Source organism: Alexandromys fortis, unplaced genomic scaffold (genome assembly GCF_014885135.2).
Source record: "Alexandromys fortis isolate MF-2015 unplaced genomic scaffold, M_Fortis_MF-2015_v1.1 scaffold_7, whole genome shotgun sequence".
Taxonomy (NCBI): Eukaryota; Metazoa; Chordata; class Mammalia; order Rodentia; family Cricetidae; genus Alexandromys; species Alexandromys fortis.
In genome coordinates this window covers 9748809-9769461 of record NW_026067920.1, presented here as the reverse complement: position 1 = coordinate 9769461, position 20653 = coordinate 9748809, and the positions used below count along the sequence as shown (strand labels likewise).

The 20653-nt window shown below is 48.2% G+C and overlaps 1 protein-coding gene across 1 annotated transcript in view; it reads right to left on the bottom strand.

Annotated features, from left to right (window-relative positions):
• Adcy1 (adenylate cyclase 1) overlaps positions 1-20653 on the bottom strand; it is a 110678-nt gene that overhangs the window by 15671 nt on the left and 74354 nt on the right. Inside the window, exons 11-17 of the mRNA XM_050141382.1 lie at positions 19956-20040; positions 13278-13367; positions 12685-12938; positions 12099-12225; positions 2549-2665; positions 1652-1798; positions 1140-1238 (exon numbers count right to left, since the gene is read on the bottom strand). Of these exons, the coding sequence (XP_049997339.1) occupies positions 1140-1238; positions 1652-1798; positions 2549-2665; positions 12099-12225; positions 12685-12938; positions 13278-13367; positions 19956-20040 (919 nt within the window). The remainder of the gene's footprint in view (positions 1-1139; positions 1239-1651; positions 1799-2548; positions 2666-12098; positions 12226-12684; positions 12939-13277; positions 13368-19955; positions 20041-20653) is intronic.

The following is a 20653-nucleotide window of genomic DNA, read 5'->3' as shown; positions in this document are numbered from 1 at the left end:
TGTGTGTGTGTGTGTGTGTGTGTGTGTGATGTGATCTGCACACAAAGACAGTTTTCTTTCTTCCCTCAAAGTCCATATGTGCTTTATCTTCTTTTCTTGTCTTATGGCCTTAGGTAGATTTTTCAGAACACTGCTAACTATTAGTGGTGGGAGAGTGGAGAACGGTGATACACATAATCCCAGAAGTCAGGAGCTGGAGGAAGGAACTGGCATTCTTTGCCAACTTGGTCTACATAGTGGTTCAAGTTCCAGCCAGAATAGTGAGCAAAGTCCTTACTTTAATAATTAATGATAACACTAATATCGATGCTGGTGAGAAGGGATGTCCTTGCAATTCTCCTGATCTTGGGTTGGGGAGTTTTTCCACATTAGATATAATATTAAAACTGCAGGGCTTTTATGTATGGTGTTTGTCCAGTTAGAAGTTTCCTTTTTTCTGAGTTTAATAATTTTTATTCAGGAACAGGTGTTGAAGCAAATGGACTTTGCTGCATCAATTTTTTAGGATCCTATGTTGATAGGGCAAATTTCAGAAATTCATTTTGGAACGTTAAACCAGTCTTATATACCTGGAATAAATCCACGGCCCTCGTGTAGAAATCGTTTGACTTATTATTTCATTCCGTTTGCTAATTTTGATGAGGAATTTATGCATTTACATTTGTGAGAAATAATCACTGATCTGTGGTCTTCCTTTCTTGTGGTGTCGTTGTCTAGCTTTGGTATGAGGGGGTCACCTGGGAGGGGTCAGGAAGCCTTCCCTAAGAGGCTACTGGCAACGAGCTTCCTTCATGCCTTAGCTGTGGGGTGACTCCTGCTCTGGGGGACTGTTAATTATGAACCAATCTCCTCGGCAGCTGCAGAACCACTTCATTTTCACAGTTCCACTGTGGGGGTTACAGTTTTCAGCCTTCTACGGGTAGGAGCACAGGGAGGCAGTGAGGAAGGGGTCTCAAGGCTGAAGACTTTCCTAAGGTTGGGTATCTAGAGGGAACCAGGCAATGGTAAGATAGCCTAGGATCTTCTCCCCTAACCTAGCACAGGGAAACCAAGCCCAGTATGAGGACCTGTCCAGTGTTCCAGAAACATCTACAACGAACTAGGCCCAGGCCAGAGCAAGTGGCAAGGGAATTACTTACTCTGGTTCCAGCTGTGGGCGCCAGCCCCACGGCGGCCATATAGGTGCTCCCAATGGTCTTGATCTTCTCCAGGTCCTTGTAAAAGTCCTTGTCCATGAGCTTTGTTTAAAAAAAGAAACCAGTTAAACATCACAAAACACTGGAGAGGTGTCATACAGCCATCATCCACTAGGGGGCAACAGAGGAGGTGGCCTTCAAACAGGGCACAGCAGCTAGCTCCTCAGCTTAAGATACATCCATGTCCCTGCCTCCAAACTCACAGTCACTTGGGGAAAAGGATCTCCAGTGGAGCTGGCACAGTTCCCAGTCAGGGAAAGGGCTAGAGGTTCCCACCTGCACACCCGGAGTGGACGCTGCCCTGCCCTGGTCCCTATCTTAGAGTCAATAGGCTCTGTCTTAACCATCACAGCTGCCCTGGACCCTCATGGATTCACAGCGGACACAAGAAGGATCTGTGTCCACGAAGAATCACCCTTGATGCCCTGCAAGTCGATGACGTTGCAAGGTCTCACCTCATCAAAGTCGGCAATGATCTCGTTGAGGAGCCGCAGGCACTCGACCCCCATGTTGTTGCCGTCCAGCTCGATGTAGAAGTCATTGAAGTTGGGGATGGAGGCGAACATGACGCCCACCTGGGAGTAGGACTGGTAATAGAGGTCCTGCGGAGACAGAGGGGTCAGTCCTGCACTGCTATGCCACGTATTGTCAGCCCTGCACTGCTATGCCACGTATGGTCAGCCCTGCACTGCTATGCCACATATGGTCAGCCCTGCAATGCTATGCCACATATGGTCAGCCCTGCAATGCTATGCCACGTATGGTCAGCCAGCAGGGAGAGCACTTGAGAGGGGGACGAGCCGGGCCATAAGGAGAAGCACTGGGGGCTCCAGGTTGTGCGTGTACCGCACGGGCAAATCCTGAGTGGCCGGCTTTGGACTTGAGCCTAACGAGGCGAGAGCATAGCAGGTAAGGGGGAACCATAGCTCTAAAGCTCGCTGACTACAGAGACACCAGCTGCTGGTTCCAGCAGGGCAGATTAAGGCTGAACCTCCAGCCTGCTCCTATCCTTAGAACCTTTTAAAATCCAGCCCCGATTTCTCGATTTCTTTCCTTTTTTTTTTTTTTTTTTGGTTTTTCGAGACAGGGTTTCTATGTAGCTTTGGAGCCTGTCCTGGAACTAGCTCTTGTAGACCAGGCTGGCCTCGAACTCACAGAGATCCGCCTGCCTCTGCCTCCCAAGTGCTGGGATTAAAGGCGTGCGCCACCACCGCCCGGCATCTCCTTTGGGCTGTCCAGGTGGCTGCAGTCACTACAGCAGGCAAGGCTGTGAGGAGCTCTGACCAAACAGTTCACGCAGAGGAGGGCAAGAAACTCTCACCCAGCAGGCCCCGCGAGGCCCTCCCACTTACCATATTCCGGGGATTGGACATGAGGAAGTGCTGCGCCACGTGGGCCGGCAGGAGGTTGAAGAGGATCCTCTTGTTGTCCAGCTTCACTCTCTCCATGTCATCGCGCTCCTCTTCCGCCTGGAGGTCACGGGTCATGAATGCCAGCCATGCACGCTGCCCTCACCCTCCCACCATGACACCTCCACACCGGAAAGATGATGCGATGGAGGAATAGTAAGTTACACAAAGTGGACTTCACCTGAAGGAGTGTTGCCGCTAGTTTCCCAGAAGATAAACAGCACGCTGAACAGGCTTGTTAGGGACCGGAAGGGATTATGTGTACGTCTAACATAACTGAACTTCATGCTTGCTGGGAATATGTGCCTGCTAAGATTTGTTCAACAGGATTGCCGCTAATTAGACCCTATGTCCATACCAGAGAACCATGCCTAGATCTTGGTTAGATCTAGCATAATTCTGCCAGACAGGATGACCCAGGTAACAACCACTGGGAAAGAACAATGCTGGTCTACATTAGAAGAAACCGTGACAACATCATTGTGTAAAATGTCCAACGTGTCCTAATTGTCCAGACTTGAAGCTTTCTCTCTGTGTAGTTGATCAAAGTGTATCTGTGGAGTGTTGAAGCCTACGGTCTATATAAACGTTATGTGAAGAGTTTCTGTTCGTGGCTGGTTTCTCTGTGCACTAGGCAGAGCAGGATGCGTGCTATTAAAGGGCTTTCCCCTTGTTCCCTGAGTGGCTGGAGGGGTAGACTGGTGCTCCAGCCTCCCTGATCACCCATGCAGGAATCTAGATGCACACGTGGTCCACATGACCACTCTTCATCTTTCACACCAGACACAGCACCAGAGCCTTACTGCAGGGTTGAAGGATTCTCCACCCGGCACTGTAACTTTCAGTGGTGGATAATGGCGCTCCCGTTGTCAGGGCCTGTTCCCCAGATCCCATTCCTGTCTCTCGAGCAACTCTTGGGAGCCTACGTGCCCACTCCAGATCGCACCAGCCCCAGGCAGGTCTCTAGTCTGCCTTCACCAGAAGACTCAGCACCAAGTGGCTGGCATCTCTCCAGGACGCCATATGACCCTCGCCCAGAACTTGTGCTGCCTCCACGAGAGTTCACATCCTGCTGGCACTATGACAAAAACGCTGTGAGATCTGATCTGCCGAGGATCCAGCTCATCCCAGTGAGTGCACAGTCTCTGAACCAGAAGCAGGGGATGAGGCACTAAGGACTGCCAGCCAGTCGGAGCCTGCTTACCGTGAGCTATGGCTCCATAGTGCTAAGAAAAAGTGTCAGGGATGATCCCATGCATGGGCCACCATGAGGCTCAAGCGGGCTACCAGTGCGGGCCAATCTATGGTATGCCACAGTTCTCAGAGACAGAAGTTGTATATCTCTGCTATAAAACTTGGCCCTCCGCAGGATTTGGCTTGAGAAATAGTCATATTTAAATATGTGTGTTACTCCATTCATGAACATCAAACGCCTGGTACGGTAGAAATGCCACCATGGTGCCTTGACGGTCGGGGCCTGCCATGGAAGCCATCCATGGGCCAATCCCATGTGGTAGTCAGTGATATACAGGGCAGGACAGGCAGATCTCCATGCAACAGCACCTTTTCATCCACCTTTAAACCACGGTTCCTAGGGCTGCATTTGCCAAAGGCATTGGGGAGGGCTACTCGACTCTCCCTAGAGATGACTTTACCAGCTACATGCTGCTAGGTCTCCTGTCGAGATCTAGATTACCAGTCAAGCCAGGAACTAATGATTTCAAGGAGTAAGGAGAGGAAGGTTTGAGTCAAGGAATTGTAATGGGGACACAGAGACCACAGGGTGAAAGGCCAAGCCTAGTGCAGGGGGAGGGAGGCTAAGTTACATGTATTGGTTTTGTTTTTTGTTTTTACACAAGATCAATGAGTTACCATAACCCAATAGAGAGGGGCAGACTGCAATGCATGGAAACACAAGAAAGACAGCCCTGGGCCCCAGACTCCAGGTCAAACCAGAGGTGACACTGGCCACCGCCACCCAGACAGGCTGGAGCCCACTCTGCAAACAGAGGGACATAGTAACTGGCGATTCTGAAGGGGGCTCAGAGTCCATGACCTCTGCTGGAAAGAAAAACAACATGAGGGGATTGGTCATGCTTTTGTCCTGACCCACTGTTGGGGGGGGTGGCTCTGTGGCAGCGAGTGTCCCATGAGTGACTCTGTGACTTATTCTGGGTTTCTCTCAAAGGTCAGTGGCCTCTGACTTCCGGCCTCCGTCTTTTCATCCCCCGTTCCTGTCAACAGAACATTGCAAACACCCTCTTCTCCATAGGAAATGTATTACTAATTATATTTAACTTGCTGCACACCAGTGGACCCCAAACAAAAGCCTTTAAAGGGTAGAATTAAGATGGAAAAATATATTTGAAAAATAATAGCTTGGTTGTATTAATGGCACAACATGTTTATCTTCTCTAAAATAATTATTGTTACTAGCAGTAATACTTTCATTAAAAAAATAATTGACTATTCTTTGCTTGAAAATAATGTGCTGTAATAATCCCTGACTTCTGGAGCATATGCCTTAAGGGAGAGGGGACAATAAAAGACAGATAAAATCAAAACAGAGAGGAGCTGGAAAGAGTCAAGCATGTAGGTGGGGAAGAGATGGGGAAATGAAATGTTGGCAGAGGTGTAGCCAAAAGAAATGGTGAGGGAAGAGTTACACAGAAACCTACAGGCCGGCAACCGAGGGGAAAGTTCAATTAGACGTGACCGCAGAACATGATAGGAGATGGGGAAACGGTAAAAATTTAAGTGTGGATAGGAAATGGGAAAGAAGACATGTATTAGCTGTTTTGTTTGTGAGACAGAGTCTCTCTTATATGATCCTGACTGACCTGAAGCTCACAATGTAGACCAGGATGGCCTTGAACTCAGAGAGATCCTCCTGCCACTGCCTCCCAAGTGCTGGAATTAAAGGTGTACGCCTCTACACCCAGACCCACACAAAAGTGTTATATATGTTCTTAAAAGGAAGTCTAAATTTCCTTTTATGGTTATGATTAATATATTTTATGCATGTATATGAAACTTCCAAAGACTAAAAACAGGATTTAAAAAAAAAAAAAGCACTAAAATGAAAACTATCCCTGGCTCAGCACACTGTGCTGAAAGGTTTTATTCTGGGCTCTGCTTATAGCAGCATTTGGATTTAGGGACCACTAGGGTCTTTGTTCTTCCTATGTTCGCATGTGTCTTCCTCTGTGCACAGGTCAAAAGGTCCCTGTTGTTGAATTCTGACAAATGTCCATCCTACCCAGAGCAGTTATTTTTAGAAATCAAACAGAATTGTTATATTTTTAATGAGATGAAAATCCACTGAAATTCTCTTAAGATTTTCTAAATAGTCAGAAGACTCAGATTTTTTTTTTTTTTTTAAGGAATAGCTTACTGGATGACACACATTATTCTTGTCAGCAAGGTCGCATGAGAAACACACTGAACTGTTTCTAAAATGTGCTCTCAGCACTTCTTCAAAAGGCTTCCCCTTTCTCATGTGTGCTACATTTTAGAACTGATTGGCCTGGCACATCTACCAACCATGACGAAGCATTTCCAAGGTCAGAGCTGGTGTGCTTGTAATTTTAGATAAAGTACAAAGCGAGACAACTAATGTCCTGACCTGGCAGCTCCCTGGTACGTTGACGTGTGTACGGGTGACTCTCACCCATCACCCTGAAAGAACATTCTCAGTCAGAGAACACCAGCAACCCCCAGCTTAGTGCCAGAAATAAACAGTGTGTTCCTCACAACCAAAAGCCTGCACGATTGCCCCACCCTCCCCTGTGATTCCTGCCAGGGACAAAGACACCCATCTGGAGCATGGCCACCACTTCATACTTTTTTGTTTGTTTATTTGTTTGGTTGTTTGTTTGTTTCAAGACAGAGTTTCTCTGTAACTTTGGAGCCTGTCCTAGAAACTAGCTCTTGTAGACCAGGCTGGCCTTGAACTCACAGAGATCTGCCTAGCTCTGCCTCCCGAGTGCTAGGATCAAAGGCGTGCGCCACCACCACCCGGCTCACTTCATTCTTTCATATCAGGACAGCACATTACTTGGTTTTCATATCGTCGCTGCAAAGGCGCTTCCGGATGTCCTCTTTCTTGAATCATCTAGTCTGTTTCTTTCGAGACACCCCTAGCTCTAGGAGCCACCTCTTCTGGAGCAAGCCCAGAGAGGGAAATGAACTATCCATGTACAGTGTGCAGGCTAGTTTTATATAAACTTGATACAAACTAGAGTCATCTGAAAGGAGGGAGCCTCAGTTAGAAAACACCTCCGTAAGATTCAGCTATAGGGCATTTTCTTAATTGGTGATGGATGGGAAACGCCCAGCATATGGTGGGTGGTACCACTCCCGGACCTCATCTAAAAGATCATAGGAACAATCCTTTGTTTGGTAACTGCCACATAAACTAGGGCACACCGTAAAACACACACCTTCTGCACACATAAAGACCACGGTGTAATGATGATCAGACAGGGCCTCCAACACTCCATGGTGTCTCTGCCTCTTAGATCAGGGTGGCTCAGGCCAAGCAGACTGGGCTGGAATTGTGGACCCTATAAATCTCCTGTTTATCTAATAGCAAAGGAGTCTGGAAGCAATGCGAGCCCTCCTGCCCACAACAGACTCCAAGAGTCTCCATCCTCTCTGAACATTCTGAGGTAGACGTTCTTAATATTTTCCACTGACTTCCAGTTGCCAGTGGCAGGTGGACGTGCCTCCCTTAAAGAAGGGAGATGAAGGTGCACTCTCGGCTGGTGCGTCCAGCCTGTTGTCTGGAGGACCGTGATAGTGTAACCTACAGCTAACCTGCATAAACGTGTGTATCAGGAAGAAGAATGAAGCTCGGCTAGTCAGTGCTACTGTCACGCTGGGCATGGTAGCTACTGCAGCACAATCTGCCCTGACTAGCCAAATACTGGGTTCAAAGAACTTGATCAGTAATGACCATGATCATATTCTTTCTAGCTATTCTATATAAACCGGAGGGTTTCTGTTTTGTTTTACTTTTTTTCTGAGAATAGGGTTCTAAAATGTAGGATTAGATCATGTTCTGATGAACTCTCATTTCTGTTCTGAAGCTGTTTCCATGAAAAGCCTTACAAAACATCATTGAACAGCTACAGGAAATACGTGTTCTATAGGAACACACAGACCATGGGCTGTGTAGCAAACCTCAACGAAGTTAACGGGCTTCAAGCATGAGAGTCCTCCGACTACAGGAAAATTAATTTTGAAGTTACTAACTACAAGATCTTTGTAGAATCGTCCAGATCAAAGTACACACTCCTCCTCTTTGGGTGGAGAAATGAAGAGGAAAATCCGAGAATACTCTGGAGCAAACGATGATGAAGTCACCCCACACGCCAGCACTCTCAGAACCATTAAAACCACGCTCGGGGTCTACAACACCGAGCAAGCAGAGCGCTTACTCCAGAAAGGACAAGCCCCTCTCAAGTCACCGCCAAATGGCACTAAGACAACAATAAATTCAGTTGTGACCAATCACAAGAAATTAAATAACACAATCAGGCTCCACAAATATGAAAGGAACAGCAAGGGCCGCTGTGGCCAATTCTAAGTCAACAAAGAGCAGATGTCAGGGAAGGACTGAATTCCCAAAGCCACTGCAGCAAGCAATGGAAATGGAGGCCTAGGGGGCCTCGTGGTTTGGGGGAACTTGAATTTTACTTTAACATCTCATTCGGCAGCAGATAAACCATCCAGTTCAGAGGCTTCACTTCATTCCCCCGAACATTTATGGAAGAAACAACTCTAATTCTACCGAAGTCTCCCAGAAAACTACGACAAATGGAAGACGTCCCCACTCATGTGGTTTGTGTGTTTATGTGTGTATTGAGGGGGCACACTACTCAGTCCTCAGTGTAGTGTTATGTGTGTATTTGGGGGGCACACAACTCAGTCCTCAGTGTGGTGTTATGTGTGTATTTGGGGGGCACACTACTCAGTCCTCAGTGTGGTGTTAGGTGTGTATTGGGGGGCACACTACTCAGTCCTCAGTGTGGTGGTATGTGTGTATTTGGGGGGCACACTACTCAGTCCTCAGTAGTGTTGAGAGGTGGTAGGACTAATCAGGAATGAGAGATGGACCTGGTGGGATGGTTCGGCAGGAAGGTGCTTGCTGTCGATGGCTGGCAGAAGAGCCAGCGAAAAGATGGAAGGAGAGAATCAACTCCCCGAAGCTGTCCTCAGGCCTCCATATATGTGCTGTGGCACGCTCACTGCCCCCAAACACATACATCATTTACGGCACAGTAATACAGGTGAGAAAGTTTGAAGAGGTGGGGCCGAGTGTGAGATAATTGGGAATCGTCTGGCTCCATGTGCCCACTCACAGTGCCAACCAGAGGAGAAGGAAGATATGACCTACAGCATTTCAGAGGCCCAGGAAAAGGACCCTAAGTTCCATACATGTAAAGTCCCTGCTACTGCCATATATGCGCAGAAAAGAAAGCAAGGTCAAGAACCTGTGGGGTAAAGAAAGAAAGGCAACAGGGTCTGATCTAGTTCTACTGATGGGTGCAGTCCACAGGCAACCCTCCTCAGAGTTGGTGATGGCTTCAACAGGATGGGTATTCACCCAAGATTTAACCATTTACTGGTAAGCAAGCTAAAAGCATCCATACAAATGAACATAAAAATTAGAATTATGTTTGCCATAAGGATTATGTCTACTAATTCAATGAAAATAATATTAGTTGCTGGGCATGATGAAGCACAACTTTAATCCCACCACTCAGGAGGCAGAGGCAGGCGGGTCTGTGAGTTCGAGGCCAGTCTGGTCTACAGAGCGAGTTCCAAGGACAGCCAGGGCTACACAGAGAAACCCTGTCTCAAAAAATCAAAGAAGAAAATAATGTTGAAATGGAGTAATGACAATAGTTAAAGGTGAAGAGCCAAAGAATTTCCTCAAGGGCAAAGTGAAACCTGTTTATTTATGTAGGGTTGTATGGCCAACGTGGTATCCAAAAATAATTAACCCAGCTAGTGTTTGTCCGGACAATGAGGCAAGAGTTTGAGGTCCTCTCACGTCTCTACAACCTGACTAAATATCCAGAGGGCAAACAGACAAAGTCCCGAAAGTTCCATGTTTTGCTGGGGTTACGGGAAAGCAAAAGGATGTTTCTTGTTACCTGTCTACGGAAAAAAAAAAATGTGTCGGTATGTTCCATTTAGCAACCTTGCCATCATGACATGCACGCATGAGGAACACATTCAAGGGAACACATCTGTGCCCTACACTTCCTGAAAACCTATACGGATTGGGTGGGGTGGAGAGTGTGACTAGATAGAGAACCACATGATTTAATAACATTTAAATACTACATTTAATAACAAATATGGTGGCTTAATAATGAAAGCCAAGAAAAGGCCATGTCAATCCACACAAGAAACAAAAATGTCTACCTAAGGGGTGATGTGATCGCCCCCTGAGAAGGAATTCACAGCCAGGCCCCATTTCCCCTTGCTTAGACTGCAGAACAACTGGATGTCCTCCCTAGTAAACAGCCTTCTAGACCCCCACCTCGTTGTGCCAAGCGTCCTGGCCTTCCAATCTCATCCCGTGTGCATTTTTCTCTAGTAAATATTCACTATGAGATCTGAAACCCAAGTATCTGGCTGATGGCAGGCAGGGTCAGTGGACCAGAGCAGGCCAGAGCGGGCAGCCAGCTGGGTTACGCCGGACAGACAGTTGAGTTCAACAGAGACCACGATCGATACCAGCTGCCATAGAGGCTCTTCCCATTACCTGGTGTGACTCGGGCAAAATGCAACTGGCCAGGGTTCCTTGCCAGGAGCTTGCGAATTCCGTCATCAGGGGCAACCCCCCCCCCCCCCCCCCCCCCCCCCCCCCCCCCCCCCCCCCCGCCTGGACGCTATAAGCCAATAGGCTCCTTAGTTCCTGCTTCTGCATGAGGCGAGTCAATGGTAACGGCCGCAAGAACTGGCCACCCAACAGGATCCATGACCCGCAGCCCAGGGACAGAGCCATCTGTACAACCAAGCTAAGAGAACACGGCAGGCTTCATCATGCCAGACCTGGGGACAGGGTGCCAAGAAGGGGAACGGCACTCCATTTTATGGGCGCTCACCCCGCCTTACTGCTGGTAGGAGGAGAATCTGACCAGTGTTGGCACTACATGAAGCTGTTGGAATCTGCAACTGGGACTTCTTGATGCCACACCCAGCCCTTGTCATTCCTGCTGCCACTGCCCGTCTCTGTCCTTCCACCGTCCAGGCTGCTGCTCAACTCAGCCCCCCCAACAAAGGCTCAAATTAACAGGATTTCCCATTCTACCAAGTGTGTCAGAGCTGGTCTCACAACCACAGACACCTGTCCTTCCTCAAGACTCCTGTGTCCACAGGGGCCCTCCATACCACCGTCACTGGCTCCTCCCAACTCTCCTCGACTATCTGGCATCTGAGCCCCAGCTCCGAGCTGGGACCCTGCTGTCCCGGCTGCACAGTCGAGGCCCTGGGCTGAAGACATTCCTGCTTGGCCTTACGCATTGCCCACAAGGGCTCGGAGCCTGACCAGATTATCATACAGACCAGCGATAGCCTGGCTCCGCTGCTTACTCCAGCTTGGCCACTGTCCGACACCCGCAGGTCCCTCTGTGGACCCTGTTTGCTCACGTGCCACTTTATTTCCTGGGCAGGGCTGCTCTTATAACTAAGGAAACTCAACCACTCTAACGGCAAGGGCTGTCCCGCGTGCATCCGAATCAGAAGAGAAGTTGTTGCCAAGGCTCGGGTTCACTAGCCTTCCCCCTCTTTTTCAGGTAAGGAAGGCTCAGGAGGCAATTTGCTGCTGGGGAGACCACTGTAAGTCCTGCAGATGGGAGCCAAGCCTGGGCAAGCTGATCAACTTCCCCAATTCTCGAGTGCCTGGGGAATGCACGCACCCTAGCACCAGGCAGCCCCACTCTGCCCAGCCATGGACACTGGTAAACCTCACCATGCCCCAGAGTGGTTTTGTGAACCCGGGTTCGAATAAGCACCCTCAGCTAACACTTTTCTCACACTTGGATGGAAAGCTCAGTACAGGCAACATGGCAGGCTGCCTGGCGCCCAGATAGTCAGGGCCGGAGACCAGCTCACACAGCTACTCGCTGATGCCTCCACAAAAGAGGCCCTCCTGCTTCTCCCATTAGAAACACCCTGAAAATTACTAAGTCCAGGGTGAGTGGAGCAAGGTTTGGCATGTTTATTTTTCAAAGGGACCCTGATGGGGTCCTGGCCATAGCCAGGTCCTAAGATAACAGTCACTCTGACTTCTGTCCCCAGCCCAGGCATCCTACAGCCATCTCTACAGTCATCCCATAGGCGCCGATCCTAGAGCTCAAGCCTCGAGGACAGACCTGAGTAAGTCCCTGAACAGATCTTCTGCACTACCAAGCGAGATCTCTGCTACTTTCCCCATGGCCAGCTCATGCCCCAGGAGACAGAGGGCTCCACTTACCTGTGCTGCCCAGAGGTAGTCCAGCCGCAGCCTGACATCCACCTGCCTGGCGTGCAGGGCCAGTGTGCATGAGAATAGCAAGATAGCCATGATGGGCTCATAGCTACGCCCGGAGAGAGCACCACCCCTGGGAAGGTGGAGAAGAAACCCCATTAGTGTCGGTTTCCAGGCAGTATATGGCCATCCAAGCCTAGGTCTGGGCAGAGAGCCACCTATGGATAGCGAGGCCTAAGGCTCGTGGGCCTGACCCTAGGCCTGATTCTCATCTCAGCCAAAAGTTAGAGGCTTCGCTAGAGTCTAGACTAAAGAAGAGAAATAGAAAAGCCACTAACCTAAAAAAAAAAAAAAAGCTGTATATATTTGGTTCACATTGGCTTGCTAATTGGTGCACATGCACAAGCATGTGTGTGTGTGTGTGTGTGTGTGTGTGTGTGTGTGTGTTAGAGAGGGAGAGAGTACTATGACTATAGAGTTAGTAATTGAGGCGATGATTAAGAATAATAGTGATTCATGCAAATTATTATCAGAGGAGAATGATAACTAACATCACGCTGTCTAGAGTTTTCCCTCGGGAGGCCATACTCACCCAACCTTGGTGTATCCACTAAGCTCCAGAACAAGGATGTAGGATGTTGTCAGCCCAGACAGCAGGATCATCTTTGGCAAGGAGGACACCCGCAGGAATATGGCTAGTGGGAGGGTGCCCACCAGGCAGCAGAGCAGGGCGTGGTGCGCAGACTCACAGGGCGGGGCAGGCAGCACAGTACGCCGGCCGCCAGCGGCAAGGACCACTAGGGAGCTGTTGGACTGGGAGCTCCAGGCCCAGGGCAGGCAGCCCACCTGGGGAGCAAGGGCGAAAAGGCTTAGGAAGGCCCAGTATCTGGCCTCACCGACCCCCCCACCAGCCTTCTACAGTAGCCTCTCCCCAACTTCTGCTTCCACAGCCAGGCCTCAAACTGCCTCCGCTGCTGCAGCCTTCCAGTGTCTATAGAAAAGGCTGGAGGTGAGCAAGGTGGACCAGGTAGTACCAGCCCCTGCTGGGTCTCCAAGCCAAACAACTCTATCCTGTGTTGCAGCTCCCTCTACTCCTACCGCCCCCGCTATGACTCCTAGGTCCCGGCTCAGCTTCTCCAACCTGTTGCTCCTGCCCCTGAGCACGCCAAAGTTAGTGACACTCACCACGCATCCTAGGGCTACTGAGTAGATTAAGACCACTATGAATACACACAAAACGGTGCGGATCTGGATCGTCAGGCACCCTGGAAAACACTGGAGAAGAAAACCTCATTTTAGGGTTAGGGATGCGGCAGCTCAGTGGTAGAGTGTTGCCTCCCATGTGGAAGACTCTGGGGGGGAGGTAATCCCAGTGACCCACAAGGGATGGGGGAGAAGGAAAGGGGGAGAACTTTAAAAGTATGCTGTGAGTGTTAAGGTACTTGGTGTTCACAGTGAGTTCTCCGAAGGAGGCCGGGTGTGGAGCCCTTTGCCGGCTCCAGGGGCTTACTAGACCTCCATCTGCTACGCAATGGTCTTGGTTACTTTTATCTATTTATTATCTCCCATGTGAAGAACTTGCCAAAAACAATTCATAACACAGACACACACTGACACATATGCCTACAGCACTTAAAGGAGAAACAGCCATCTCCCTCTCCCAGGCACCCTGACTGGCACCAAAGTTAACTGAGTAGAAGCACTGGGTGTTTTCATTATAATGCACTCTCCTACCTCAGGAGTTCCATACACCCCTCCCTCCCTCTCTCTACTATCTATTTCTCTCTCTTGTCATCTCTGTCTCTCAGTCTGTCTGTCTCTCTCATATTCTCAAAGTTTATCATCACAGACAGGTTTAATATAATTCTTCACTTACTAGAATTTTTATTTTTAATCTATTTATTTACTTTGAATACGGTGTGGAATAATTAACAGATGCTATCAAGGATGAAGCAGGAGGTTCTTTATTCTCACAGTCCTAAAAACAAGAGTATAGATTACAATGGCGCCCACTACCCCTTATGGAAAGTAACATATGCGGCAGAGCCTGGGTCTGCGGGACTCCATGGCAACACACATAGCTGTTTCTGTCATCCTTCCCACGAGGCTGGGAGTGTGACTTTTCTTGTTTAAAAACCGGGAGGCAACGGCCACCAATAAAACAAGCCCAGGACCATAGATTCTGGGGTCAGGACAGGGTGGTATGGGTAGCATATGTAGCTGGCAGATCTTTGGTTCGGGTTTCCAAGTCCAGACCCTACAGTGTTTCATAAGAACCCTGGTCGGTCTAGCTGACCTCAGACACCATTTGGTATGAAGCCTAAGGGCTCTTCTGATGTTGCCTCTCTCTCTATTTCCCTCTTGATCTGATCTCTGCCACTGGGGAAGGCACAGCTGCAAGTCCCTAATCATCAGAGAATGTCCCCAGCTCTTATCACAGCTTAGCTTGGTATGGTTGGGAATTCATGCAGTGGGAAAGACAGATCTCAGTCTGCGGCCCACACGGTCCCAGGAGCAAGGCCTTGGCATGCTCTACAGGTAATGACTCCTAAGAAGAGCTCTTTGCCTGCTGCTGTGAAGGCAGGCCAGCAGAGGAGAGATTTTAGTATCTTGCATGTATAAGGCAAACTATGTCCTTCAGTAAGCTTCCCGGCATGCACACGATAAAAATCAGATGTATTGTAGGAAGGGATATTCTCAGTAGAAAAAGTAGATATATGAGCTAATCTATCAATCAAAACAGAGAACTGCCCACTTTACATCCTTAGTAACCAAGTCTCTCCTCTCAAACCCCATGTAAGGAAGCACTGAGAACTCACTCATGTGGCCCACCGGAGAGTGTATCCCTTTTTAATTTAAACTATGGACTTGCTCCAATAAAATTATCTTGGTTCCTTTGAAAACCTGTGCAATCTCTTACTTTCAATTCTTTGGGTAAGCCTAGAACCTGAAAACATCTGCTCCAGCCCCTGGCAATGGTATCACTGGGACTTGGTAGAAATGGAATTGTCTGGTTACCACAAGCCCTGAGCTGCCTATCATGAACTGGGTGTTTTCTGGCAGAAGTGGCTGCACACGACAGCACCTCGTCACCAAATGGACATGGTGTACTCAACAACACTGAATTCAAGACTCAGCAACACAGACTTCCATTCACCAGGGCCAGCCTGGCTCCAGCCTCTGCACAGCCTAGGAATAACAATGGGCACCATTCATGAGTCTTACAGGAGCTTCAGAATGCAGCAGGCTCCACGGAACAGTTTAACAACCTTCTGGAAACTAGCTCACAGTGCCAGGGAGGCGACAGTATCTTGTAAGCAGGGGTCCAGGTTTTCCAGAACTCTCTAAATACTCAAAACTAGCAACTCATACAAATAGTGTATCTGGCCATGCTAGTCCAGAGCCAGAAGGATGGCCACATACACAGAAATCACACAGAGTAACTTCAGAAATTAGCAGGCAAGACTAGGAGTCTCCCATAACCCTCAGAAATGTTTCTTAGACTGTCAAAACTTCTATTCAGGTTACGAACTACAAAAAAATAAAAATCTAACTAAATGGGCATTTGTTTTGCATACTTGCTATAGACAATGGTTCTTAACAGCCCTTGAGGTTTCTCACTCCTGTTCTTGTACCAAAGACTATGAGTGCCTATGGCTGGAATCACATGACATTACAACCCTGCAGAAGGTTTGTAACAAGTCATTCAGATGGGAGTAACTCATGCATCTAATCTGATCACATGACTTTTTTTTGCTGCTCCAAAGCTCTTTAGCTGGCGGCAACCCCATTGCCCTTTCTCCCCAGCCCCATGCTTCTGGAGCTACATCCAAAGAAACAAGCTGGGCCAATGCCACAGAGCTTTGGCATCTATGATAATTAATAAATAACTCACAGATTGGGAAACATTATTTGTCAAACATACAAGTGATGAGGGGATAAATATTCAAAATAGATATGGAATACAGGCAATTCAATAGCAAGCAAATGAAAATCCATTTTTTAAGCAGCTAAAGGATTTAATATATACTTCGCAAGTCAATACAGAAAAGTCCAATACTGATCCCTGGGCAACATTCGTCACAAACCATTGGAGACATGCAAACTAAAACCAAAAAGAGATGCCCATGGCCCGGCTGGAGTGACTTATCAAACAACTGATAATTGTAGGGGACGGATGTACATTAGCACAACCATTATGGAAAACAGAATGAAGGTCTTTCGTCAAACTAAGAACAGAATTTCCATGTGATCCAGTAATCCTCCTATACATCCAAAAGAAAGAAATCAATATGAAGAAGAGAAGATGGGCCATGTAGCTAGGAGGGTGTTTGCCTAGGAGACACAAACTCCCGAGTTCCGCCTTGGGAACTACACATGACAAGGTGTGGGGCATGCTCCCGTAACCCCAGCACTCAGGAGGGTAGAAGGAGGAGGTTCAGAATTTCCCTGACTACATAGCGAGTCTGAGATCTCTCTGGGATACGGAAGATCATCTCTCAGAAATGAGGTGAAGAGACAGCTGTGCCCCCCTGTCCCATGGTCACTTCAGCACTGCTCACAGTAGCCAAGATGGGGCCAGCCTAACCGAAGGTACCCTGCTGACCAACGAACAGACAAAGAGCGGAGTGCTACTCAGCCCCAGAAAAGAAGTAAACCTTTCAGTCTGTACCAAACCTTGATAACCCTGGAGGGAGTTACGTTAAATAAAGTAAATCCGGTGCAGAAATACACCGTATGGTCTCACTGAGGTGTGGAATCTAAGACTCAAGTTCACACAAGGGGAGTGAAGAACGGTAGATGCCGGAAGATCCGGTAAGGAGCTCATGGGAAAATGCTGCAAAATTTCAGTGAGCTGGGAAGAGCGAGCTTGTGAGAAAGACTGCACAGTGGAGGGCTACAGTGAACGGCAACACAGTGCATGCTTCAGAACTGCTAGGAGTTGACTTTAAATGATCTTGCTACAAAAACAAGCCACAGTGTGTGATGCGACAATCAGTTTGCAACATAATGTATAACATCATATTGTATCCAATACATACATTTGATTAGCATTTTTTAATTAAAAATAAAAACGTAATGGGAAAAAAGAAAAGCAGAGCTTTTTGCCGGAACATTTTTTTTCCTAGACAGTGGAAAGAGGGGAAAATGAAGGGGAGTGAAAGTGAGGTTCCCTGTGCCACTGAGAGTCTGGAGCAGCAATCTGCAAGGAAATAGTGAGTCTCACAATTGCCCAGAACTGAATTCTACCAACCATAATGGACCAGGAATCAGTCATTCCCCATGGCCTTTTGAGAAGCCATGAGTTGATATCTTAGATATCAAAAGACATGCATGGACTACACTCTCTAGAGCCAGGAGCTCACAAACAGATGAGATTTTGTGTGTCTGATGGCTGTGGCTATGTCAGGAAGCAACAGGAAACTCAGATGGTTTTGACCTGCTGTTCCCCAATCAGGGACGTTTGGCTATAGTCAATGGTGTGTCAGCAAACACTGGAGTCCCGCTGCGTCTTCATGCTGATTCCCTTTCTTTGGAAAGGACTTCAGCAGGAGGAACAAGCAGGCCAAAAGAGATGTCCTTGCTTTCTCTCTCCTGGGTCTGCAAACTTTAAATTCCAGAGGCTGACAGCAGCTCCATCACAGTCAGGTTCCTACAAAGAAACTCCCTTGCTGACGGATATCCATGCCTCCCATGTTCCGCCCCTCCGAATGCACCCAGTCGAGGCTGACACCCTAAGCAGGAGGCGAATGGATCTTTTGAATGACGTGGAGGGCAGAGTCCCCTGTTCTAGATGCATGCTCATATCTAGTAGAGAAAAAGATGAAACTGCTGTCATATTGTGGTCACCCCAAGGGAGGCCAGCATTGGACCAATACTAGCACTAAGTGGCAGAGAGACCATGCAAAATGAAATAGTCGCCTGGCTTGAAGCATCCCTGAGTTCTCCCTCCAGTCCTTTCTGGTTCATGCTCAGTGTTAATTCTCTCAACGTTCTTGATGAAATAAGGAAGGAAGGGAGTCGTCTTTAGGAACGGGGACCAATGCAACTGTCCCCATGGACCGCGGAGGAAAGCATAGCTACACTATCAACGCCATAGTCTCCTTGGAGATACATCCTGGCAACTGTCCATAGTCCCACCTGTGTGGCTGGCCATGCTGGATTCGCTCCTGCTTGGCTTGACTTCCTGTCTGCTGACCTGCCCACTGTTCCACCCCCAAGCTCCTACTCCACCATCTATTCCCACAGCCTCCACCAAACCTAATCAGCCCCAAACTGAAGCCTGGTGGATACCAGTCACCATGTGCTGCCTTAGTTCATCAACCCTGACCTGGGGCACCCTCCTGGGAGCTGAGTCCCATCGGCCTCTTTTCCAGCGGAGTGCAGATTCCTCTGCTTCCCAGGTGTTGGCCCGCATGAATCTGGGCACCAGAGAAGCCCCTGAAACAATGGGAGCTGCTACTTCAAAAACACCAGTTTAGGAAATCTTCCATGCTGCTCTTCGGTGAGGCTGGGGGTGAGCAGCGGGGGCCAGCTGACCTGGCTGTTAACATCCAGGAGTTATTCTGTCCTGAGTTGCCACCCAGGAGGGCAGCTGTGTTTTCATAGGGGGTGGTTTGGGGGAAGCCGTCACAATTTGATCTCACAGAACATGCGTTTTACACAGCCAGGTGGTATTTGGACTTGAATATTAGTTTTATGGGTAAGATGCTAGGTCAGTAACTCTACCGAGGGGAACTAGGGTCCCCTGATGAAATGCTAGGTCATGAAGAATTGTGTGACTCTGCCTAGGGGTCCTGGAGTCCCCCAATGAGATGCTAGGTCATGAAGAATGGTGTGGCTCTTCCCCAGGGAACTGGAGTCCCCTGATTAGATGCTGGGTGGGGCTCCAGGGTCTCTGTGTTCCTCAGCTACACTGTGAGCTACTATGTCCAACCCCCAACACACACACACACACACACACACACATCTTCACACTTTTTGCATGTATTGTGCTGTTTGCACGTATTGTGCTATTTGCACACCACCAGGTTGACACACTGGCTCCCATCAATGCAGACAAAATGACAGCTTTAAAAATTACCATCCCGATGTCATGCTTTCATTGAAACTCTACGACAAAGGCAATATTATCTGAAGCCGGAAATTTTAAACTAAACGTCACTAAACCTATGGAAGCCAACAAGATGTAAATGTGGTCTTAATATAGAGTATCTTTTAAATCAGAAAAATAAAAGCCAAGAGGTACCTGGGAATAATGATGGAGTTAAGTGAGTGAAATCAGACTAAATTCTCTCAAGGGGTTGCAATCTTCTACAATTATACAAAAGTAAGCCCAGATCTAACATCTCCAATAGGGGTGTGTGGGAGATGGGGCACTGGGAAATAGGCTGAGCCTATGAGAAAAGAGCACAGGGCCAAGAGAAACAGACCTCTAAGGGGAAGTGAGGAGGCTCAGCCTTTGTTCCAAAAGTCCAAATTACCCTTGAGCATCAGAGTCACGACAGCACAGATAGCCCACCTGGACCATGCCCACCTTAGCCCAGTTGCATGGATATATAAGAAACGAACTGCCCTGGGTACTCCAACCAAGTTGCAAAGGGAATATATACTTCAAGGTCCTTTTTCATCAGTATTTACTACCCACTGACTGGGCCAAGGCAGTCCCCAAAACATGACACAAGGCGCAGTACACTGGACTCAACCAGCACCTGCCTGCCATATAGACAGATGTCTTCTACTTGCCACCGAGAATGAAGGATAGGACCGCTCTGCCATGAGACTATACACAGAATACTCAGGTACATGGTCTTGGACATAGGCTCACATACCTGGACACCTGTAGAAGACACACAAACATACCTGGACCCGCGTGATGTGCAGGTACAGGATACAGGCCACCAAAAAGCAGATAGAAAACACCAGCAGCAGCAGGACAACCACACTCCTGGAGATAGAGAACACAGGTCACTGGTTGGTGGGAGCTAGGTACAATGTATATCAGATAGATACCTCAGAACCGGGCCAGGTACAATGTATCAGATAGATACCTCAGAACTGGGCCAGTTACAATGTATCAGATAGATACCTCAGAACCGGGCCAGGTACAATGTATCAGATAAATGCCTCAGAACTGGGCCTCTCTTCCTGGCCTCCAATGCCCAGAATCTCAGGAGGAAGCATTTCCATTATCCATTTGACACATGTCCTTGGGGACTGACTTCACCTGGTTCTCTCCTAGTGAAGACACTTGGGGCTTCTGAATGAGGGTCCCAAGACCATCATCATCCTTACTACCTCACCCCAAAGTTAATGCTTGGCTTCAGGTCACATGACTTTCTGGAAGACCTTTCTTCCTACTGGAGGAAGTACTTGACTTCGGGGAGCTGTACTATTGATACTTGTCTGGGAAAGATGTTTCTAGAAAAAAACATAACCCCTAGCAAAACCATCCGGGAGACTGCCAAGTTCACAGTTTTCTGTGAAGGCCACAGCTGAAGTGTCCTGTCCTTCACAGGTATAGAGAACTGCTGTGTGCTTTCTGGAAACTCTTAGGAGAC